Raw genomic sequence first — 26,137 nt, 5'->3', positions numbered from 1 at the left:
TTATTAAACAATGTCTGTTTTCTCATTTTGTAAAACAATGCTTAAAAAGAAAAAAACAAAAAAAACCAAAACAAAACAGAAAACCCAAATCACTCTATCTATCTATATCTTCGGTCCTTTTATTTTTTAAATTCTGAAGAAACGTTTCCAAAACAGTTCAGGGCCAGACTGAGTCATGCTGATTTCTTCAAGAAGCCAGATTAAATTGGGGAGTGATTCTCTGAAATCAGCTCAAGACAAACTGGCTTTATGCTGTTTGGAAAGTGCTAAACAAGCCACAGGTCTGCCTGAAACATAGGATCTTACACTCCTTTTGGCACTTTCGCATCTTTCATGTCTGTGAGCATTTAAATCTATAGACAATGCTAAAACTCAGAACTCTGAAACAACTCCATTTATAAGACCACTACATTAATTTATTCACATACCTTTGATGCTGGAATATAATGTGGAATACTTAAAACAATTAATGCAACGTTTCTGAGTATGTTTAAACTTCCAGCCTGGGAAGTCTCGCAAGCAGAGACAATTAATTCAGTGACACATCTCTGATGAAAAGCTTGGCCAACTATATACCCAGAGTTCAAAATTCCTTTACAGCTCAGTGCATTCTGCTTCACAAACGTTACAGTTCGACAAGAAATAGCCCCCAAAAGTTCCTTTATAGTCCTGTTTGGAACAACGTATGGAGAAACCCGGGGTGGAGACGAAAGAATGAAACATTCAGCAAGTGAAAAGAACAGTGGTCACGTCTGAGCCCTGAGTGGCAAATCATTGTGGAGCCGCTCTCTTTCCAAAAGCCACTGAAGAATGAATAAGCTGCTTAAGCACATTATCCCTTTATTCAGGTCAACACCATGCAAAACGGATCCATGGTGGTTGGGTTTTTTTGAGGGTTCACACATCTTGAGAGATTAACATTTGCTATTGACTATTTCACGGCTTTCAAAACAGATCACTGAAAAGAAAGTTCTATCCTACAATTGAGTATGTCAAGCTGACATGATGATTAGGTACTTTTCCTCAATGACTTGGGTTTCTTTTGTTCCCCAGCTTGTTGTCAAAGCTTAAACTTTGTTTTGTTCTTTTGGAAATCGAATCTCCTTCAAAACATAACTCTCCTTTTTTTCAGGTTAGGGGGTTTGTTACGCGTATTAAATGATACTGAAAAAGTCGATGCCAGTTTATTTTTAGAAACACTTACTCTAAGGTTTAAAAAATTCTAAAATATTCAGGTTTAGCAATGTAGTACATTCAAGTTTTAGCAGAAATGAGGTTTTACAAGAATAAAGGGCTTAATTGAGGTTCTGGTACTGGAAATATCACGTAGATCTACTTAGAATTAGCTGTGTAAAATAACAAAGAGTTCTTTGAAGCACCACCTGAGTGTACTAAAACATAATGACCTTTCGGGTTTTAAGAAAAAGGCAAGCCATTTATACCATCTTGCTTGTGCACACTTATAGTAAAAAGATCAGCAAACCATCAAAGTTCAAGCAAGGCCTGAGCTGTACACCTGGCTGTAATTTAGGTATAAAAGCCAAACTAGTGAGAAACAGAAAATTGCACACTTATATATTTCATGAGTTGCGAACAAACATGCTGAAATGTCATCTATTCTCAAGCTTGGCACCAAGACGTTTCTTTGGAACAGATAAATATTTTAGTGAACAGCTTCATGGAAATTTGGAGGTGAGCTGAGCCTTTCCACACACAAAGATGGCAGCAGACAGCACCCAGAACCTCTCAGTGTCACCTAGGAAGCCTTTGGTTTATGGTAATGCTTCAGAGCAGCAACTCCCCCATGCCATTAAAATGCTGATGTCCTCCATCAGTTCTACACTGGGAAATTATCTGCATTAGAGCCACAGTTATAAAACTAAAAGAGAACTACATTTTGTATGGGACTTTAGAAGCTTTTGGACAAAGACATGCCACATGCCAGAAATGAAACGCATTTCAGAGTATGCCTGGTCTAACAGGGCACACGGTTACCAAGAAAACCAGTGGAATGCTGTTGCTTTTTCAAGGTTAATATTTTTTTTATATTAATAGACTGTAAATTCTTTCTGTAAACAACTTCTTGTGTCAGTTTTCACAGGTTGGAGAAGGGCTGGTGAGCACAGGGGAATATCTGTTCTCCAGGAAAGTCAGACATTTCAAACTTCTTTTTTTGGTTATACAAGATTGAAATTTCACTCAATGTGAAACTTTCCAACAGAAGAGTTAGCCAGTCAGAAACAACGTCAATGTTTTGGACCTAACTTCAGCTTCTATCAATACTAATTACCCAGTAATCAATCTGTGTTCATTTAAATTTTTGGTTTGGAAGCACTCAACATGCTGAATCACAATTTTCTGTCCTGCAAGAACTGCTTACAGCTGGAAAATGTTTTTTATGGCATTAGGAAGAATATATAAGATTTCAATTTATATTAGACTAGGAACCCTTTTTATTTTGAATAAGCTTATTTTGAAGTCTGAAATACAGGGTGATGGCCATAAAATATGTAACAGATTCTGTGTTCCCAAATGATAACTGAATTTTGGATGTGCTGAACATTGCTAATTGGGATGGAGGGTGTAGAATGCTTTGTAAAAAGAAATTTCATAATCAGAAAGCTAAAGATTTTTTCTAAATTTTGTTTTCTTTGAACTACCCTGGCCCCATGACATACTTAAGAAGAGATCACGGCCCCTCCTATCTAAAGACTAGACCTTTGTCAACACATTGGCAAACTGCAAGTGGCCTCTTGCACAATAAAAAAGGGTCCTTATCCTCTGTTTCTCCACAAAAGGAGGAGACCTCAACTTTGGGAGTCTCACCTAACATTTCATCTGGACATCCCGAAAAGACATACAGAGCATCACTTCTCTTTGCATTTCAATTCCCCGCACGGGTACTCCATAGGAAAAGATGTCACAAAAGATCCCAAAATAGGAAGCCAAGAAATGGGTATCATGACGGGTCATTATAGGTATAAATAAAGGAGGAAAACCCCCCCACACTGGACATGAATTTGAAAAGTTGAGCCCAGCTGTGCTAGACTTGCCAAAACCAAGTGGCTGCCAGTATTTGAGAAACAAAGATATTGTGTATGCAGACAACAGTTGTACAATAATTAATTTTTTCCCACCTGTAACCTTACAAACGTCAGTGAAAACTGTCCTCTGTCTGTCCAGACAGAATTCTAGACCTGAAATAGTCAGGAATTTAAAAGATAATGCATTCACAATGTTCCTTTTACATTAATCCTTAATACAGTACTTGAAGGGAACAATTTCTGTGGGGAAAAAAGAATTAATGGCAAAGAATATTATACATTTTTGAGGCAGTTCAAAATACAAATATTAATACTCTGATGAAGCAATATCCTGATGTAAAAGATGTTACAATATTTCAAATTCTGCTTAAAATAATTTATGACTGTCCTAAAAAATACAGAGAATATATTCTCTTCCATATGTGTATAGTAATTCTATAGTTTTGCACAGCTACACTAGAGATTTTTAGTTATCTCTCCTTAAAGACAGGCTTGACTTATCCAATCCAACTTGTTCTTTCCTTTCATAAGGTTGTTTATCTGCCCAGGAAGCTTACTCATTTCTTCTGCTCAGGAATTACCAGTTGTAGTTTTGAATGTGTAATGAACCCTGTTACTTATATTGCAGTTATTTCCCACGCATGCAGACAGCTTTACCCAGTTGAAAAATTGTCAGCTCCAGCAAACTTTAATTTAACAACAAAATAAAAATCACTCTAATGGCTGGAAAGAATGCTTCATGAAGGAATCTTGTAACACGCTATGCAATTACCACAGCCTGTCCCCAAGCAAGAGACTGCACAAAGCCAGGCTGTGCCAAGGACATTCTGTGGGCTGCTTCTGGTGCATGTATGTGGCACTGAATAAAGGCCCCAGTGTGCGAGGGCTGCGGGCAGACGGCAGGCTGCGTGCCGGGCAGGCGCCATCCCTCCATCCCTCCTGCACAGCACACTGCCCCCATCCCTCCTTCCCTTGTCATGGGTATCAGAAGGGCTCTCTCAGGAAATCACACTCATTCCCCTGCATGAGTATGCAAAGCTAAAGACCATTCAGCCCCTAAGGGTAACGTTCACAATCGTATATAAAATGTAAATATAGAACAAACTATGTGAGCCATCAGTAGCAAGGGATCACCAAGTGCAAAATCCAAAATGTTGCTGCAGCAAGAAGCAAGATGCACATTATTTCTCAAGAGGCTTTTGTGCTGTCTGTTCTTCAATTCAGGCAATGCCTGAATATTGGTGTCCACGAGTCAGTTTGTGGACTCAAGTGCTGGGTGAAAGGCTCGAGGGCTGTTCATGGTTCAGGGATGGGGAGCAATGCTGCCTTCTGGTTTGTGTCCGTCAGGCACATTTGAGTCATTCTCTTAACTTTCCTCCAAAATACTGGAAATCCCAAAATATTGTTCAGAAATCCAAAGTTTAACTCATGGTTTTTAGATGTAATTCAACATATCCAAACACTTGAAACACAATACTGGCTACAGCTCATCAATGATGTATATGCCCAAAGAAGTTCCTTAAGTTTCTTTCTAGACTGACTTCTCTATTCCCAACAACCTGGAATGCATACGGACAACTGAACTTCTCTTCTGGATTGGCTCTGAAAATTACAAGTAATACACCCTATAGCTACGCTAACTGTATATGATGCTATACTTTATATTGAATACTAAAACTTGGGGTTTTTTTTAAAGGCAATATTACATCAGATGAATTATAGCTTTTTCAGAGCAATTAGGCTTTGTTCTACCTGCTCATCTTTGTGGTTCACAGTATAAGAGAATCACACAAAAGTGATAAAATTTTTCCAGCAAGTTTCCATTGCTATTAAAAATACTTCTTGTGATAAAATTAATTGGAGAATCTAGCAAAAACTGATCTTGAACTTTGTTCTTTATAGCAGTTTGCAATTAGGAAAGACCCGGGAATCAGCTGAGCACTGAAGCATACCCCAGACTACATAGTTTCTTGCCAACAGATAAGCAAAAAATAGTGGTTTTTCCTTGAAATTTAAATGCCATTGGAACTTTTTTCTAGGTAAAACAACTTACATTGATGCTTTTCAATCAGCTTAACTTCTAAAAACAACTAGAAGCAAATATCATTGAACTGCAACACTGTATCTACAGCAAAAGCCATGAGCTGTTAGAAGAAGAAAAGCAGGCTTTTTCCTCGGGACTGGATTAGATGTTGTCTATGAAAGCACTGTAATTGAAATAAAAACCCATCTTCAAAGCTAACAAGTTAGTTTGTCAATTTTTCAGACCAGAAAACTAAACAGTTTTTCAATTGTAAACATACGGTTGTGCCAACATCTGTTAACTGTAAGCTAGCTTCAAAACTAAAATCATAAATTCTTTGTTAGGTTTATAGCATTACAGTTCTGTTCCTAGTATCAGGCTTGTGTACTACCACAAAATGGATGCATCAGATCCTTTTTTTAAATCTACACTTAACTTCTACACCAAGTAGAAGCTGTGCCAAGCAGGTCATTAGTAAGGCACTTGATTACCAGGAGGAAGGGGAAACAATTTCTAATTTTGGAATTTCCATGATTTATACAAAAAGAAAAAGTATAGAAAGATCCATTTTCTGTGCGACTTGTGCCAACCTGAAAATAATGGCACGCTTTGTATAAACAGGGTACTGTCATCATGGGTGAAATAAAGAGGCAGCTGTATTCCGGGAATGAGCAGTAAGTGGACACAAGCAACATACAGAATCATAGAATCCTATCTACAGTAACACATTTCAGTGAACATTTCATTTTCTCTTTACTGCAAAACTCTTTAAAAAATCCTGAATTTACATCTCCTACCAGATGCCTGACATTTCTGTAGGGACAGCCAGCACAAAACTTCCCTGAAATTTTTATTTTATCCTTACTTATTGCTTGAAGTGTTCTATATAACCTTTAAGTAAAGTTCACCAGAGGTTTTCTAACTCTTCTTCCTTCTCATCATCAGCTGGCTATAACCTGTCTTTTTCTCCATAGACAGAAATATGTGATTGCACATAAATAGCTACAGGTATTATTTCAATGCGTAGTTTTTTGTTCTGGTACTAAGCTAAAAAAAAAAAAAAACCACCCAAAAAACAACCCAAACCTCTCCCAGTTCCTCAGCTTGACAATTATCTTTCAATAAATGAAATAAGAGCAAAACCCCCTCATTCTTATGTAACAAGATAAAGTCAAGAGCGGCTGAAGGATGCCCTGGACTGAGGAAACCCTTAGGAGGAGCCACTAGACCCAACCAGCCAGGAGAAAACTCCATCCTGGGCAATTCTGACCATCCTTGAAAAGTGCAGTTTCCCACCAACAGAGCTCAAACAGCCTGCTCCTCTCCCTGTGAAGTTCTTTCTCTTCCTTATCTTTCTTAGACATAACACATTAGTCCCACTGAATACTGCTTTCTGCCTTTTAATCAGGAGGTTACAAATGATTTAGCAACAGAAGATCATCACCACAATGCCTAAGGTGGTACTGCTGCAGTAATTCAGGCTAGCATGCATCCACTCCCAGAACCGTATCTAGCAGAGTTAGTAAGGGGATCAGAGAGGCCTAATTCATTGTGGATTTTAAGAAAAATAAACAGCAAAATAAATACTCTGCATTATGTTTAACAGTCTCGGAGAACGCTCCTGATGTTAACATCTGTCTGCAGGGACAGGGACGATGCCAATTCCACAAATGCCTGTAATTTGAATTGGAACTTGGAAGATGCTCAGAACCATGGTTTCAGATCAACATTTCATCAGGCACAATTTTAGGATGCATAACTCTTTTATACAGTAAAACTGAAAACAAATGGTTGTCTGCATGCCAGTGGCATTTCTTGAAAAACTTAATCATTTGCCTATTGAGAAAACAATAGTCCTGAAGAATCCAGCAACATTTAAGACTTCAGCAGATCATGCTGCATATAATCACTAATACTTTAACATGTACATAATAGTCAGACAGCAAAGCAATCCGAGAATTCTCTTGTATTTTATTCACATAATTTTCAGACCACCTAACAAGAAATCTCCTAAAGCCCCTGACATCTATTTTCTATAAAAGCTTTTACTGAATCCCAGAAAAGGCTCAGAATAATCATTAAGCTCTCTACACAACTGCCCTTCAACAGCCTCCATGCAGTTTACAACTATCATTTATTCTTCCTGAATCCCAGCAACTACATGGCTAAAATATCAATCTGCATGTCCTGTCATACATCAAGTAACATTTAACAATACCCACGATGCTGCAATTTGAAATAGAGCTGATGGATAAAGGGAACTGGAAGCTATAGAGCTAAATTACCACAACCAAACTTTCAAAGTTTATTGCTCTCAAAAAACACTAGGGAGGATGTGCTGAATCCTCCTTGAGGGTCTAGCAGTAAGTGCCTAGAATAAATCATAGGAGGCGGCCAAACAATAATAGTTAAGAAGGGCCAAAACAGTAACCACGGTAGGTTTCATAGTACCCTGAACCCAAGTCTAGCCCTGGTGAAACATTTTACAGAAGTTGAAGATATTTTTCTTTTCTTTTTTTCCTGCAAAGTTACCAGGAGCATAGCTGTCTTAAGAAATTATCTTCTTCAGCCTAATCAAGAGAATATGACAAGATACAGCTGCTTATGGTGGTTCAAACACTCTGAATACATCAAACTTTCCTACACCATTTTTTCCTACACCAACAAACACACTCCCTTTATTTTCATCCACTTATGTTTCCAAATTATTTATTTTTTTTTTTTAGGACAGGCAGCTGAAATGTCTGAACAACAGGAATCATCCAGCTTTCAAAACCAGAAGAAAAAACGGAGGGAAAGAAAATCAAATCACAAACCACCACCACCACCAAAGTGAATCAGAGAAGAGCAAAGGCTTATTCTTTTGAAGACATCGGTAAAGTTTTGCTATTAAGTAATAATATTCAGGAGAATGCCATCTTAATAATTTTCCTGCACCTGGTAAATGACAAAGATCACAAAAAAAGTCTTAAAAGATCTCTTTTTCATTCATCTTTAATATTCTATTAATAAAAAGGATTTTGCTGATATTGTATCAGCTCACATATTTTGGCAGCACATAGGGTGTCTTGTATCCATCACAGTTAATTGAATAGACTTTTAACATGTCAACAGATACACCATTTACAAAACTGAAAATCTTGTTCTGTTATCAGTACATTTCATTTCTATATCAACAGTTCTGATATTGATTTTTTTTTCCATTCACATGCAACTATAGATTTCCATCACTTGTTGCAGCCTCTTCTCAGTTCAGTTAAACCTAAGTCTGTTTATTTCAATTATTTCCACAGGCTACTCCCACATGGTCCTTCATCAAAATATCTTTGACCCTGACATTCCTGTCTTCTGTGCTGACACTCAGCCATTTTCTTTACTAGAGCCAATTCTGTTGGGCCTCTTCCTACACAAACAAGTCACATCAACAATGTACTATTGACTGACTGACAATTATCAAACAAGTATATTGATATTTCTTCAGCTCTGGCATCTCAATTGTTCACTAGATATCTGTCCTAGCACTAGAAGAAAAAAGGGAAAAATAGTTCTGTGCACAAAATACACCTACTAGTGCAAGGCCAACATTTGAAAGCGCACCCTTACAGTCAACAGGTGACACATTTTATCCCAGACATTAGGCTGACTTCCGTGGAGTGACAAATGATGCATCTTATCCCGCCTTTTGTGGTAATAGCTATATTTATTGCTCATTCACTCTCTTGTCTTCTCCATTGCCTGTCAGATTGCTGAGGAGGCATATAGCTAGCAGTTACTATTTCAGAAAGACTGGAAGCCAACCAAAGCAAACACTATTCGTTGCTGCCTTCTGAGTATGAAGAGTTGGAAACATCTAATGTATCTTGAAATAAAGTCTGCCATCAGTTTGGTCTATGGATATTCATGCATGCTATCCAAAATAAGCATTTCCAGATACTCAATTCTGCCCTCTTTTATAGATCCCTTTACACTGAAAAGTGAAGCAAGAAATTAAACGGACTGACAGAACTGCCAGTAACATAAGCACACAGCTCATTCTTCCTAATGTCAGCTGAAACTAAGGCGTAAATCCTGTGTCACCATGTATGTTCTTTCTTCTAAAGCCCTCCCCTCTTCAACTTCTCAAGTCTTAAAATCATTGCAAATATGCTGTTTGGTAAATGTTAAAATCTGAAGAACCACCTGGCTTTGCCACATTTTCCATGGTCTCTGGGTTTATTTATTTTTCTATTTATTTCTAAAAAGACTGTAAGAATTTTTGCTACTGAAAGGAAATGTAGATCAAGGTATTTTCCATCCCTCTATTAGGGGCAAAAGGAGACAAGCATTTTAACAGTAGTAATGTAAACAGAACATCTCTTTTTACTATTAAAGAATAAAGCCCATTATAAGTGACTGCAGCATTAAACAAAATGCTGATAGTGTACATATTACAAAACTGAGAAAAATATTTAAAGATAATAAATGTTTAAAAGCCAAGCCCGTTTATATTTGATTTTTATTGGTAAAACTGCTGGTACTCATAGCTGCTGAGCTATGCCTAAGAATTATGAGAAAAGCATCTAAATGAAAACAAGGGAGGTGATGTAATGCTTTCCCCTGGGAATACCATGGTAAAGAATAGCAAACAATCGTCTACATTTGCAAAGAAGTCAACAGTTAACAGTTCAAAACTTGGTGGGAAATGCAGTTCCCCTTTGTACGCAATTATTTCATAAAAGGGGTAGGCAATGTTTTGTATTTCAGCTCTCAATATGTGATTACTAGAATGCACCCCTTGGGAAGCAAGAGCTGTTTATCCTGTCTTCTACTGAAGGTTTAATACAACCAAGGAAATACATAGTAAGGCAGAAGATACAGAAGAAGCAGTAATTAAAAAAAAAATAAATTGCAGAAGACTATGAACAAAGTAGAAGACAAACTCAAATATTCTTGAAGGCAGTCTTTAAACACTGAAACACACTGGAAACCTCAGTATCTTGGGTAAATATGGACTCTCAAGATTCCCTCCCTGGAATCCAATCTCACCATCTTGCCCTTTGGGCCAGAGGTTTAGGATGTAGAGAGTAAAAACCCCTTCCTGACTAACGCTGTATGCAGTTTTGAGGATATACTTCGAAGTATAAATTAAGAAATTTATTATTTGAGTATTCAGTAAAATACAACTTTGATTTTTAGATTTTTAATTGCAGAAGTGAATTCTGAAATATAGAGACATCCACTATTAAAACCAATGAAAATAACTGAATAAAACACACCACCAGTAATTAGTTTCTGATTTCTTGCAAGAAAATCATGATGAAAGAGGTCTCCTTGAATGTTACTGAACTGTGGTTTTAAGGCTACCTAACAGATAATATTGACCATTAACATCTGTTTCCTTGGTATTCACTCAAAGCTGAGGACCACCTCAGTAGGACTTTGAGCACTTAGTGGCTCAACAAGAAAAGCCATGAGAAAAGTGATGAATAAGCCATTTTCCTTTCCTGAGACTAAAGAGAAACTGTTTAGCCAGTAAGCTTTTATGTCCTTTTCTTGCTTTTCTTTCTTGTAGTTATTATCTGTTACTCTCCATGAACATTGCTTGATGCATCTTGTCAGTGAGAATGCTTGCACACATCACATTGGATATGCTTGGAAAAAAGTCTGCGACAATTATAGCTCTCAAAATAGATCTGAAGAGAAGGTAAAGAAACATATGGAGGAAAAAAAACACCCCAGACAAAAGTCAGATGCAAGCTACCATGCAAACTGGCACATTTAACAAGATTTAAACAGGAAAGTGGTTTCCAAATAAAACACAGTATTCCAAAATATGGAATATTCTGTGCAATAAAGACCTCTTTATTCAGTAACAATTTACCATTTTTGTTGATGACAGAGCCCCATGAAAACATGGAATTTTCTAACAGCCCAGATATATTAATTCTATGTTTGATGTCATGGACATATCTGTGTGCGCACAAATGCTTCCACATAAATGAAAGCAAAGTCTAAATATGCACCTATGGTTAGATTGAGATGGGAATGACTAGCATTTACTGTCATTATTGAAATAGAATAAGTAAATACAGTAGAATTCTATATTACTTCATTCTTCCTCTCATCATGTTATAAACAGCACAGCAAGTTACTCAAGGAATACTACCTAACTTTGTGCAATGGAATATAATGATACCAGATAATATAAAAAGTTTTGACTGAGGCCTGATTAGAGACACCTTTGGAAACTGGAACCATGGGAACATTCTGATATTCTGATGGATATTTGCATGTACAGGGTTTTTTTCTTACTTCAGTTGAAGGCAAATAATGTATTTTGAAATATAAAATTTCCATATAAAATCTGTGTGAAAATTGTAATTATTATTAAACATTCCCATGCCCCCAGTTCCTCATTATAGTAACCTGTTTGTAAGGCTCCGTGCCAGTCCACACATCTGAGGGTGTACCTCACCAGCTCAGCAATATGGGGTCCACGAAGCTTCATAGGAAACACAGGCAGAAACTCACAATCCACAGAGAAAAAATACTGAGGCATAAGGCATACAAAGAAAATGTTGGAGTCAGCTTTAGAATTTAAATGATAATCTCCCTCCATCACATATATAAAGTAAAACCCAAAACCAGTCTATCACACTGTTTGTCAGTGGTTTTAGAACATCCCATAGATGTGAATACTTGGAATACAGGATGTTTGGGCTGAAGTTTGTAGTGGATTTTAACAGAGGGAACATATTGCTCTATGGAAAAAATAAAATAAAGTTTATCATATCCCATGAAGTACTCACCTCATGTCTACAAGAAACAGAAAACTATTCAGGCTATGAAAATATTGAGACAAAAAAAAGCAGTGATAACATATGGTTTAAAAAGGACATGAAATTTCAATATGCATGAAGAAAATGCAAAGATGACGACACATATAAAAGTCCAAAGACCACCCGAGGGGATGTTAGCATTTGCCAATGATATGCTTCTGATGTACGTGCAACAGATAAATCACTAATACCTAACTAAAATGCCTCTGTAATAATAAAAAGAAAAGAAAAATTCCTCCGTAATAATAAAAATGCCACTCCATTAGAATATTTAAAAATAATATAGGTGTTTTCCTTCAGTTTTTCATGAATTATGTTTCCAGTACGTATACTTCATGACTGCATGATAAACTACATCCTTCACTGAATATGCCACCTAAAAACTATTACCCAGAATCTGGAGCAATTTTGGCAGCAATTGAACTTTTAAATTAAAAAGCAGATGCTTCATGATAAATAATCAATAGTCACCGTATGACACTAATTTTAAAATCACTGTACCTTCAATAGCATGTATAAAAACCTGTGCAAACTATCCTCTCATTCTGATCAAATTTAACTATTTTGATCAATATTTCCTTCTAAGAATAGACTTGGCTTGTAAAGCTACTGCTTTAGATATACACCACAAGATCACATACATAAACCTTTACTTTTCAATTAATTTCAAGTTTTCCTTGAAACAATCTTATTTAATCTAATTTCTTGTCTGTTGCCTAAAGCCTGTGATTTCATTTTCTCTTCCTCATCTGTTTTATTACTTTCTATGTGCTCTACTGACAGTCTTATTTGGCGAGCTTACAAGACTCAATACATGAGAAATAAAAAGCTAGGAATTTGCAGCACAGACTAACATAAAGAAATATTTTGGGCCAGAAAAAGCGAGCTGTACCTTAGTCAAAAGACTGAATCTGACATGTGTCAATAACAGAGCAGCAGCATACTGCAGAAATGTATTCAAATGGTAAATCTAGATTTGTTATTACACTTACAAATTCTTGACACATCCGAGTTAAAATACCAGATCAAAATAACTTTTGAAACTTTCAAGTTGTGAATGTATTACCAGACATATTGTAACTCTTCAATAAGAGCATTAAAGAGCATGGAAAGGAAAGCTCTCAAAAAACTTACTGAACAACATCAGCTATCAGATACTTGTGGTCCATTCAAGCACATCACCCAACAGCCCCTGCACTGAGGGGAAATGGTGGCTCCTCTAAGTACCATCCCTTTCCCAATACATTCTTTGGGTTTGCAAATGTAATATGGATGCTGGCACAGCCTAAGGTGTTCCTGCTGCTTATATAAAGCATATTTAGGAATGATGGACTGTGCTATATTTATTTTAGTGGTGGAATCTTCTGAAACACACCAGAAAGATTACCCTAATTCCCTCCCCTTTTAGAAGATGAATCTATAAAAACAGATTGTAGTTGTCCACTCCCTCTAACGCATATTCGGTCAACTCCAAATAACTGAATAGATTTAAAAGGAGACTACAAATTGCCACAAATTAAAAAAATGTGAGGTTTTTTTTTCTTCTACATAATGGGCTACACAGAACTGTAATTCAGAAATGACTTTACTTTTCAGTACTTCTGAACACGGAAAAGAGAAAAGAAAATATGACTCATGACATTGACTCTAGGAAAAGTAATATCCTACCACAATATTTTCTTGCCAACTGGAAGCATGGAAAGGGGAGGAAAAAGGAATATTCATGGATTTTCTCTTTTGTTCAAGTGCTGGCAGCGTACTACCAGGAAGGACTAGGAGCAAGATCTATGAGGGAAAAAAATCCACTTGTAAAATAGAACTTAACTGGCGAAGGAGAGTGAAATTATCTCCTACCAGAACAGCGCAGACAAGAAGTAGCCAAATGATAAGAAAAACCCTCATAAGATACAAAAAACGTAAGATTTACTCCAGCAATAGTCTTACAAATTTTCATGCCTGAAATTCAGCACCATTGGGCCACAGCATTACTTTCAAGCTCTTCCCTGGCCTGACTGCTTTGTGGAACATGGAAAAAAGCCTCTCTTGGTCACCCACGTTAATTTGGTCAGTGACATTTTAACACAGCTAAATAAAAAGCTGTCTATCTAGAAACCTCCTGTTTCGATTACTCATAGTGTCATTTGTATTTCAGAAATAATCAAAACTACTAGGGAACACACTGGAGAATATAACCTAGAAATTAGATTCCCATATATGCACTAGATACAAAAATAGATCCTCTTTATATTGACATTTCTATTCATAGAATTCAGGAAATGCTACTACTAGTTTACAGTAAAACTATTACTGAAATGCTGTCTCTAGTTCTAACAACCATCATTCACGAGGAAGGCAAAAGGACCTTATTAAAAAGAGTATAACATAATACATTTACTCCATTAAAAAATGGTGTAAAACTGCACTCATCTAGAAATGAATGACAACTGTGACTGTCTTTTATTTCAAAATCCCTACAGTTGTACACAATTTATATGATTTGCTTGATATGCTTACATCTTTAGATTGATAAGATATGAAATTGTAGGTTTCCTCTATACTCAGCTTTTGTCTGTCTAGGTTTCTATATTAGTTGGAATATCAATAATAAAAGCAGGTTTGTTCCTTTTTTCTCAACAGCTTCCATTTGCACATTTATCGGTAGGTATTTTTCAAGCACATGAATCTTGAAAAGCTGGTACCAGTTCTTATGACAATTGGAAGTAACTTGGGGAAATGCAGAAAGCTAACTAGCACAAGCTGAAGGGCTGAGCTTTAATTTGCACCTCAGCTTTTCTGGAGTCAGTCTTCCACCATGGATACGTGTCATTCCTCCAGAGGAATCAGAACTGCCAGTCCAGTCATGCTCATTGACCTATTTAGGGCAACTGTGGGGACTGTCACATTCCTGCATTTAAATATTTGTATGAAGTGAAGGCAGAGAAATATTTCAAAGCAAATGTGCAGGAAATAAATTGAAATAGCAGTGCATAAGTCCCTGAAATGTGGCAGATGAAAGAGTAGCTGCTCTAGCAGCTGCCCCACATGTTCTTTTCTCTCTTGTGCACTGTTCCGTACTTAAACGTCTGTATTTGACAGTTATACAAATAAAGAATGGTATCAGATACACACTTTCAAAAAGTGAGCTGATCCATATGTACATTAACGGCATATATGTATGACCAGCCAGCTATTTAACTATGTCTACTTAGGGCAAGAGAATGTCTGCTTGTTCAGCTTTGTTAAAGTCATCATGGCTGCAGATGGAGTGAGTTCTGCCACCTGAGCAGCCCTGATGGCTGGCATGTGGCCACTGCCCTAACACTCAGAGCACCAAGATGCCTTCTGTTAGAAACTGCCTGCGTAAAAACTTCTTTCAGTAACAGCTGTCTTGGCTTTTCAGTGTTGTGTAAAAGTACTGTTTAAAAGAGCTTAATGCTTTCTACCTGAGGTGTAATTTATGGTAAATGATTTATGTTCAAATGCTAACACACAATCTTCCCAAAGCTCCCACAACTGGCCATTGCCAGTATTGAATTTACACATGCCACCAGTCCAGGACTGCTCCGACAGCCCTGAACTTGTCAGAACTTTTGTAAGCTACCAAATAAACCTCATGCCTTTGTTAAGCATCCATTATTAGATCTTTATGGCCAGAAGAAACCCTTTCACCACTGGTTTGATTTCTATATAATACAAGCCATCGGTCTTATTCCTGCTCTGTCTGGGTAATAGTACTTCAATCAAACCATGTCTCATCTATAACCCCTGGACACTAAAAACGTTGACTCCAAGTCTTTGATAAAGATATTAAACAATGCAGAGCTGAAAAGCAGCCTTGAAATACCACAAAACCACAGCTATATATGTTTTAAATTGCTATTTTCTAATAACACATTTCATTGGTCCAGTTTCTTAAGAGAAACAGTATAAATTCAATGAAGGTAAAAAATAAAAGTCAACAAAAAATCTGTAAACTGACTTTAACATTAGACTAAATTTGGTTTTGATAAACCCATGCTAATTAGCAATAGTTATTTTACTATCAATTCTTGATTAATCAAACTTTCCTATTTTACCCAATTCTTTACCTAAGTTTAAGCAACTAAGACCATTGTATTTTGAATAAGGGCCTTAACTTTCCAGTCTTAACTTAAGCTAGTCTTCCTGAACTTCTCAATTCATCTCAGATCTAATTAAAACAGTACTCCCTCCCCACCCAGCTCATCATGGTCCAGAAAGTGTTTAGCAGGGCTTTTTTAAAAAGAACTGGCCAAAGCATTATTTGGACATTCTGATTTAAGGATTTTGACAATTTTTTAGAGATTTTAACATATTCATTTGTTAATAAAATGGAAAATAAGACTTCTCGCCAAGATAGATAGAATTGACATTTAAAAAATATCTACCATATTTATACTGACAATCTAATACTTCCACAAGTACAACCATTAAGGTAAAGCATCAGGAACAACAGAAAATCTCATTATTACTGTTTATAATTAATAGAGATTAAGTTTTCTTTCTTTAATGTCTTTTGCTTTTTTATTGCCTATAAACCCAGGTTTTGAACTTGGTTTATATCACTGGGTTTTGCCGTTAGTTTGTCGGGTTTTTTTAACTGCCAGTTTTCACATCCCTGTAAGCCAGGCTGATCTTTAACCAACAGGTTTGCCTTGACATTGTTTATTTTGTAAGAGTTTAATAACATGTTATAAGTAGAAAACAATAATTCACATTTTAATGTTTAAATGTTTTTCGTGGTTCAGCTTGATTATTTCTATCATCCTTAATCCATTTCACTTACAGTGCTGAGTACGTGTATTTCAGGCAAGTCTCCATTAAGCTGTAGTTGCTTGCACTTTGACAACCGTTCCTTTTTCTTCTGCAGTCCATTTATTTAACCATTTCAAGGTGAATAACATATACCTCTAAAATGGTAGATCAATGCCCAGAATCCAGAGCTCACATCACCTCAGGATTTCCAACAACACTTTCATAATCTGTACTGAGATTAGTGCCTGAGTGTGCTTTACCTGGATTGAAATCCCACTATCCTCACACCTGAAAAATACACAGCTACTGGGTAAGGCACAACTTTCAGTGAGATTGCCACAGTAAATAACTAACAGTACTCCAAATAATGTTTTAGATGCTCTGGATAAAATGTCCTGTCAGCAATTACTTGTCTCCAATTTGGCAAAGACTTACAAAACAAGCATATTATTTTTGGCAGTGGTCAACACCACTTTTGGACACTCAGTCTCACACTGATTACATGGAGTAATTTACTAGTTTGTCCACATAGGTCTTTCTTCTAGGTCAATTTTTATGCATAAATAAGCAGTTTCCATTTCTCTTGCATAAGTATCTAGGAAATCATATAAAAATGCTTTTTTTTGCTTCTCTTCTTTTTCCTTGGTTTTATGAGTAGCAAGATAATACCCCAGCTAAAAATACCTCTGCTAAAACTAACAGTAATAAGGCTTTTAATAATCATCAGAAACCAAACGAGTTGCTGCTCAGTTACTGTTTTGGGTCCTGTACACAACAAAGCAATATAGGATGAGAATTTGTGAAGGGTTGGTTGTTTGGGTTTTTTTTCAATCTGCTTTAAAGTAAGATTTAATCTTTCTGGAGAATTTGCAGGTTGTGCATAACTGCATTGAAGTTGCCAAAAATACATATTTTAAAACTTATTTTAAAGCAGTGAGGCCCCCACAGAATGAGAGAAGGAACTAACCTAAATGGAAAACATCTGCTCATTTCAAAGAACATGTTCAGCATAATTATTATTTATATATGCTCAAGTTATAAGAGTCATTTCTATTGTGTCTTATTATGGAAAATCTTGGCTAGGGTAAGAAAATAAAGCATAAAAATACAGCTGTTTGTCCAAGAAGTTTAGATTTTAAGATAAGGAATTGCAGTATGATTCCACAGCAGCTTAACCTAATATGATCAGCAGAGCCAGCAAAATGTGATCGCTTTTTGGTCATTTCAGTTGTCTGCAGTGGCTCACCACCTGGTTACACGAATACCAGCTCTGGGCCTGGAACATTTTGAAGTGCAGTCTAGCACAACCCTGAAAGAGCAATTGTGCTGCCTCTAGAGCTGACCATAATCTAACCACGATTCACAGCCTTGATTTCTCTCATGCTGGTGACACATGCTCACCCCTACAAAAACCCAGATAAGCATAAATGACACTGATCCATAAACTAATGATAATTCCCTGCATCTGCTACAGCACTGGGGAAAAACCAAAACCAAAACCAAAACTCTTTACTCAACCTCCCATTCATTCAAACTTAGTTTAAGGTCTCATGTACCAGTAAATTTAGCTGGGGATTTTAGACTACTGGGCAGCATGTTCATGTCTGAGCTTGGTAAACAACTGGGCAGGAATGAAAAGCACTCCACAGGACGCAGCCCTGTCCTACACTGCTAGACACTGTGATGGCTGGGGACTGAAACAGGCTCAGCCCCTAATTGCACTGTGCAACTAAACTGTAACAGTTCATAATATGATCCCAAAATAAGAAGTCATATTCCAATGTGAAGCAATAAAAGAAGGGTAATATTTCAGAATGTCAACAAACCCCAGCTCACCTGTTTTATGCATCTCGTAATACTTTAGGTTTGCCATTCTTTCATATGCATTGAACTCACTGTTTAGTCACAGAACAGTGACATGAAAGTTGACCTATCGGTATGGGTACGCTTGTTTTGCTATTTGAGTGTGTGTGTACATATATATGTTTGATATCTTTCAAGAAAATAATACGTTATGAAAAAATAGAAATTACAGTGAAACTCAAGCAAAAAAAGCAAAATGTAAAGCCTAGTGTAGTATCAGAAGTAGCTGATGCAATTAGCTGCCTAGAAAAATTCAGTAATAGGTTTGATAACTGGCCCAGCTGCTCAAACTAGGAATAAAAACATTTTATAGCTAATGAGACTTGTATGTGATTTCATATAGGTATGTGCTACAGTGGTCAGATACATCTCACAAGTAAGTCTGTCCACTTTCAGAAGAGGGTTCTTGGGAATAGAGAGACAGGGTAGCAGGCTATTTCTCCGTTCAGTCATGCTTTCATGGTGTATTGTCTAAAATTATCCCAGTGAGGCAGGGTGGAGCTGTGTGTATAAAGCTGAAGATGCACACACCCAGCTAAATTTACTGGTACAGGAATGCTTTATTTAGCTACAATACACGTACATCTCATGCATTTATCATGCATAAAGTTTACTACTTGCATCATTTGTAGTATCATATTTGTTTACTTCTGCTAAAGCAGAATGATATTGCTGGTGATACTTAAGTTGACAACAACCAGAGTCAGGAATTCAAGTATTCCTTCAGGAAAAAAAATAAATAAAATGGGGGCCAAGAAATTAATTAGTAATCCTGGGAGCCCTGGAAATACCAGAGCAAACAACATTAAATCTCTGCACCCCACACAAGTGGGAAGCCAAGTTAAAGAGGGTAAGGACTGCTTATTTGAAGCACTAGGACCTCATTTTGGCAAAATTAATAGCATTACAGTGCTTTCTATAGCTAAAGTAAATGTACAGCTGAAGTATGTAGACGTGCATTCCCAGCACAGATCAGGCTATAGCTTCAAGCTGTTCACTATAAAAAGGGACAAAATCAGAACTCACGTTTGAAATCACTGCACAGGAATTCTGCAGCAGAAGTTGAGAGAGAATGCTGCCTTAAATTGTATGTACTTTTAACTCTATCATTCCTCTCTTCTTGAGATCTAATTTCTCATCTGACTTTTAAACATGTACAATGTATGCAGCGCATTTTTACACAACACAGCGTCCTGAACTACTTGAGCCTTATAAAAGAGTCTACACTGTGCATTAGTACACCGTGTATTAGAATGTGACTTTTTCCATAGGTAAAAGGACTACTTAGTTTGCACATAATCAAAGCCAGTATAGTAAAGAAAAAAAAAACCCAAACAAAAAACTTTTCACAATTAAATTTTCATATAGTTCCCTTCAAACAGCTAATACTCACTAGACCTCAGAAAATGATTTACCTCATTATCTGTTCCCACATCCAACATCACTGGTAGGCACTCGTAAGGTTTTACTCCTCCGCATGCCGTATAAAGTGCCAGTTTACCAACTGGAATGCCCATTCCATAACAGCCAAGGTCTCCAAGACCAAGAATACGTTCTCCATCTGTCACCACAATAGCCTGAAGGAAAAAATAAAAGCACTGTAAAAATCAGTACTTTCCTTGTATGTACTATGTATTCCATTAACTTCTCACCACAAACTTTCATGTTCATGTATACATTCTTACAGGTAAAACCAAATCAGTAGTACAAAAAAGACCCAGAACTGGTTTGTTGTATTTCACTGTGGTTTTGTTCCACTATTTTAGACTCTTGCTTCACGCTAAATGGGACTTTCACATAAAACTTTTAAAAATACGAGAGGTATTTGCTATCACTTTACAAGAAAACTGGCATTGTTCCCTTTTACGTTTTTCTGTCAGCAGCATGAAAACAGAGTAAGAAGGAAAAGGAAGTTATCCACAAAAAAAGAAGAGCCCCAGACTCCTGGATTTTGTCATGGCTGTTTTCAGCAGAATCAGAGCCAGACACTCACTCCTGCTGTACTTTGACAGGGCAGTCCACAGCCACCTGGTTCTTACCCTTCAAAGATGTAGTTCTTCTTCCCTTAAGCAAATAACACACCATCATACTTAAACATATGAGGAAGTATGTGGGGTTTTTTATTAAAAAGATTTTTAATAGTAAAGGACAGAAGTGCTCAGTATGGCAAGTAGCTGATAACACAATAGTTTTCTTGCCATACTCTGTGACAAGCCATTTTAGTTGGAAATTTAATATGTTTTTGTGATAGAGCTCATCAGGTATTACATGCGGAGAACTATTAACCCAAACACTAGACTGGGTTGCCACAAGACCTTGTGGAGTCTCTATCCTTGGTGATACTCAGAACCCACAGGCTGGATACAGCCCGGAGCAACCTGCCCTGGCTGATCTTGCTTGAGCAGAAGGATGGACAAGATGGTCTCTAGAGGTGCCTTCCTAGCTCAACCACTCTGTGATACCCTGAAATCCAGAAAAAGCATTTAGGTTTGTTTGGGGTTTTTTTTATGCATAATATTTAATGTAATTGACCAATTAATCAGTAAAGGATGCCTACAGCTGAACAAGTAAGGGTTTTTAAAAGCCTCAAAGTTTGGCTGTATCAGCATTGTTTCTATTTCAAAAATGAGCTAAGAAATCACTGAAATCTAATTGATAAAAAGCTTATAAAAGTATCTTAACCAAGTCATGTTGGGCACAAAACAGTGTCAGCTTTGTCATGCAACTAAAACTGAACTTACCTTGATGACATTTTCTGGCCAGGATTTAAGCATTGGAGGGATGTGTCCCCGGTCATGGATAGTAATAAAAAGACCTCTGAAAATTAAAAAAAACCCCTTCTTGTATAAACAGGCAATTAAACACTTCAGTCAGTATAAATCTATCAAATAATAAATTACCTCTATGAAAATGTGTTTCCGAAATACACAGATTCAGTTCAGTAAGTGCTCAATTTTGTGAATGAGTACATTAAATGTCTGCATTTCACAGAAGTCAGGGAACATGAAAGTCAGTAAAGCTTCCCTGAGCAGTGAGAACCTCTGAGTCATTTCGGAAAATTACTAAGTTTGATTTTAAAGATCACTGAGCACTTGATCTGTTCGAATGTGTTTGCTAATTGTCCCAGACCACAAAACACATTCATCAAATGATCACTACTACCCCAGCAGTCCTAATGTTTACAGACAAGAATAGGCCAAAGTTTTAATCTATGAACAAATCCTGAAATAAATCATGTATTGTCACTACATAAAAGAATTCAAGTGCATTCAGTTGCGTGTTTAGAAAACAGTCTGCCTACTTAATTAGATTGCCCCTTTGACACCTACAAAAGTGGGAAATTATCTTCTCTATATGAAAATCTCTTTGGTTTGAAAGCACGTTGCACATCCTACAGTGCTGAGCACACTGAATTTTTACTTTGAAGAATGTTCGTAAATTGGCCTTCAGTTTCACCAATACAGAAGAGTATAAAACAAAATGACAGAGAAGTGCAATTCTTATTTCTTTTTTTTAATTTATTATAGAAGCAAAATTGATGTAGTATCTTATCATACTGTTCAGCATTTTAAGCTTCATTTATTTTACTTGACATGTAGATATACATCCAGGCACACTCAGACTTAATTCCATTTCTTATCTTCTTTTCTCATGTGAGACACTGGAAAAAAATTATCCCACTAAATTCCACCTCTCAAACACTATGAAGAAAACATACATGAAGAAGTACATGCCAAAGATGCCTTCTTGTAACTGTAGTAACTGTAAGGAGTTTTCTTTTGGAATTATTCTTAAGTACTTCATACACCTATTATAAAAATTCTAAAGTAAAAATTAGAAGAATATTGAAAAATAACTTAAATCTGAGTGTACTACAGTATCTCTATATTCAAAGAAATGGGTAGATGCCCATGTGGGTCTAAATAAAACCGGTAACTCAGGGAAATTCCTCTCAGATATGACTGCAAGTACTCCAAGTTGAGCAAAAAATTTTCTGCAGTGTTAAAAAATATATCAGTCAAGACAGCAAAATTAATTCAAATATTATATTTAATATGTTTAAATATTTCATACATATTAATATATATTTTTATACTACCATGTGATTTATATTTTTATATTGAATTGTACATTTGATTTCATACTTAAATGTGCTCTTCTCTTTGATGTCAAAAATATACAGTTGAAGTTGTTCATGGACAAAAGGCAGCATAAGACACATTGCAATTCACCGAAGTATTTCCAAATTTTAAAGTTAATGATTCAGAAACAGAAACTATGACCTCAAGTAGCTAACTAAATAAAAACTGGCATGTTTGGAAAGGAAATATATATGCACTGCATAAGGGAAAGAAACCCAAAACAATCAGCCTTTGCTGGTTAGAGATTTTTAACTGTTTAAATTTCATTTTATGCATTACCCCCTAAAACCAGGAATTCTTTCTCTGATCCTGACATTCCCAATTAATTCCCTTCTGCCTACATTTCCCATGCTGAGCGCAAACACACCATGCTGCATGATTACATCTCTCGGTTATTTCTTAATATATAATGCCTGTCAGCAGATTAATCCCTCCACCCCAGTGGAAGTGACAGTTCTCAGGGGTGGGAGAGCTAGTATTTATAGCACTTTTCAGAAGTTGTGGCATTCACAACATACAAGCATTTCTATTTGGGAGCCAACTACCTGAAAAAAGATGGCTCTAAGTGAAACACAGTAAAGCAGCAAAGCAAATGCAGATGCTGCCTTTCAGATGTGTTGTACAGTGAGTCATTTTATAGAACACTGTGTAAACTGTTAAATCATAAAATACCGCTTATCAAAATTGCTAGCCTAAGACAGTCAATTGCGGGAGATGACCATACAAAAGGAAATGAAGAGTGCAGAAGGAAAGCTATATAAAGCATCACCCCTCTCCTTGTCCTCACACTCCAATTTACACCGACCTAATAGATTCATGTTAAATGAAGCAAGATTTTGTATTGGTTTTCTAAACAGCCAGAGCCCAGCCCAGTGTGGTTAAATGACCTTCTTCTTGAAAACCAGGGAGAGAGGTCTCCATGGAATAAATTCCCCAACAGAGGAAAATAAAGGCAGAGTGGCTGCTCCAGAAGGAATTTTGTTAGAACATTTGTAAAGACATTTGAATAAGTATTGAGAGTGTATTTCAGAAATCTGTCCAAGCAGGATCACATTCAAACAACAATGGAAAATAAGGGCTGAACTGTAAACAGAGTGATGTTGAAAGCATTTCAATCCCCTCCTTCGTGTCTTCCCTCCATTCTTTCCATAGATTAGCAAAACGTTTCTGGACACATTGGCCTTACAGAGAAGATGACCTTAGATTTAAGGGCACAGACTAAGACATATGAATCTTTCATTCTTTTATCTGGATATGTTTTTCTCATCCTTCATTTCTTTAGTTAAAGCACTTTTCTCCTTTAAGGTGTCCTCCACAGGAAGGTACACCAGGTTGCAAGAGGAACCCCATCTTGCAATGGTGTCAGCCACAGCAATATTCAGCTTGCATTACTGGGACCGAACTTGCTGGCAATTCTACCTGCAGGCAACGACCAAAAGCTAGCACTGTGTATTTTTCATTTCCATGAGGTCATGCTATGTCCAGGAAAAGCACCAACTGCATAAGGTTACTACAATTTGGATTGGATGACACAAGCTGACAAGGTAACCAACTGTTTGGCTATCTAGTGGACATTATATTTATATTTTGGCTGTCAGAGCACAGCCATGAGCAGAATCAAGAAAGGGGTAAACTACACAGTTTAAATTGGATTAAACTATATCTATATATATTTCAGTCCAGAAAAAAAAAACCCAGATTTATCCATTTGAGGATGATTATGATAATAATTGCTGTCATGTCAGTGACGCACACCCTGCTCTGCTAGATGCAGAGCAAGAGACAGCCCATGTTATATGCATCTGACTTCAGGATGAGGCTGCTACAGCAGATGGACAAATAAGACATGGAGAAAGAAGCAAGATACAGAAAAAAAAAGATGTTTCAAGATAATATTTAGTGTAAAAAAAAAAAAGATGAGAAAAAATACACTGCATGTTTCTCAACACATACATTTTCAAACATCTAACAAGAAAAGCTTCTTATGGGGAAGTAGGCTTAAGGTCTCCTGGACACCCTTTCAGAACAGCCCAGGTTGACAAGCTAACTGTAAAAGCTAGCATCAATTCTACAACACAGGATGGTCTTTTCTATTTGAACTTACATCTCAGTTATATGTATTATCTTTTCCTTTGAGGCAACCAACTAAGACCTGTTGAGGCTTAAAGGCCAATCAGCAAAACTGTGGCTTAAAATTGACTTGAAGCTTGCAGCAGCAGATTAGTCTTCAAATGAATGTGTTCATTTTGAACCTGGCATAATGCAAATCTACATGGAACATGTCTGAGTGAATAAGCAGAAGGGCTTATCTTTAGTCACTTTGGCTCCAGATAGATTTCAGTTCAGCATTGGTTTATACCAGTCTAGCCAAAGGGATCACTTATGCCCATTTCAGATAGCCAGACGATATATTAAACTACAGCGGAGGAATAATTACACAGAGAAGTAACCATGCCTCCTTTCTTCTCATCACACCACCAGTAAAAACAAAGCCCTGAAGAGTGAGGGGAGAACCTATGCTAAAACACTGGGATCCACTCAACAATGGGTAGATCTGGATTTTTAAGGCCGCTTCCAACCCAAACTGTTCTATGATTCTGTGATTCTGTTCTGGGTCACTGAGCTCACTACACTGTAGTGCATTTTACCAATTATGTGGAGGTCGTTTTACATCACATAGTCTGGCTCTGTTTTATTAGAACTCTGATCTATGAGAACGAAGCAAACAATTAAATGGAGTATTTATTTATTATGCTTCATGGAAGAAATGTCCACCAGCAATGTATTTGTCTATTATCTATTAAAGAACAGTTTAGAAAAATGTGTCGCAGTAACAGAATAATCCTTTCTTTCCTCTTCTTACAATAACAGGAGGCAATCTAACATGTCTCAGAAAATGCCAAACATTTTTTAATGAAAAAAAGTTCAAACTTTTCTCACAACCCTACATGTTCAAAACTGTTACTTGAATTCTGAACTGTACATACAATTATAGTAGAGGTGACTTCACTTCCCCAGGCAGTCTAAATCAGCAAGCTGAATAAGAATAGCAATAGCAAATCTCAGGGACTAGCCACAGTTTATTTCTGAGCCTAGACAGACCCAAACTCCCGCACTTTGCAAGAAAGAGGTAAACTACTTCCTTAGTCCCTGTTGAAATTACCTCCTATTTTTGTCAAGTAATAGAGCAGAAAAGTCATGAAATTAACCTGAAAGACAGCAGCTGTAAGCCTGGCATTTGAAAATACGACCTAAGGGGAATGAGGTTTCAGAAAAGAAAGGATAGGGTTTGGAGCAGTAAAAGGCACATAACTGTAGTGACACGAAGATTTAGATACTGGGGGATCTTTTAGTATAGATGTTAAAATATTATATAAAAATAGACAAACAATAAAGATGGGGGGGAGAAGACTACTGGGGTAGGTAGCTACTTTGATTATCAGCAAGCCGCAAAGCTCCAGATGCTGCATATCC

General features: G+C 36.8%; 1 protein-coding gene across 1 annotated transcript in view; it reads right to left on the bottom strand.

Annotated features, from left to right (window-relative positions):
- Nucleotides 1–26,137, bottom strand: part of LOC104405888 (NADP-dependent malic enzyme) — a gene marked incomplete at its 3' end in the record, with an annotated part of 91,353 nt that overhangs the window by 40,590 nt on the left and 24,626 nt on the right. The window contains exons 3-4 of the mRNA XM_010014728.1: nt 21,263–21,338; nt 19,937–20,098 (exon numbers count right to left, since the gene is read on the bottom strand). Coding sequence (XP_010013030.1) covers nt 19,937–20,098; nt 21,263–21,338 — 238 coding nt within the window. The remainder of the gene's footprint in view (nt 1–19,936; nt 20,099–21,262; nt 21,339–26,137) is intronic.

The sequence above is a fragment of the Nestor notabilis genome, unplaced genomic scaffold (genome assembly GCF_000696875.1).
Source record: "Nestor notabilis isolate BGI_N333 unplaced genomic scaffold, ASM69687v1 scaffold11245, whole genome shotgun sequence".
Taxonomy (NCBI): domain Eukaryota; kingdom Metazoa; phylum Chordata; class Aves; order Psittaciformes; family Psittacidae; genus Nestor; species Nestor notabilis.
Note: the sequence above shows the minus strand (reverse complement) of the source record. Positions and strands in the feature narration are given on the sequence as shown.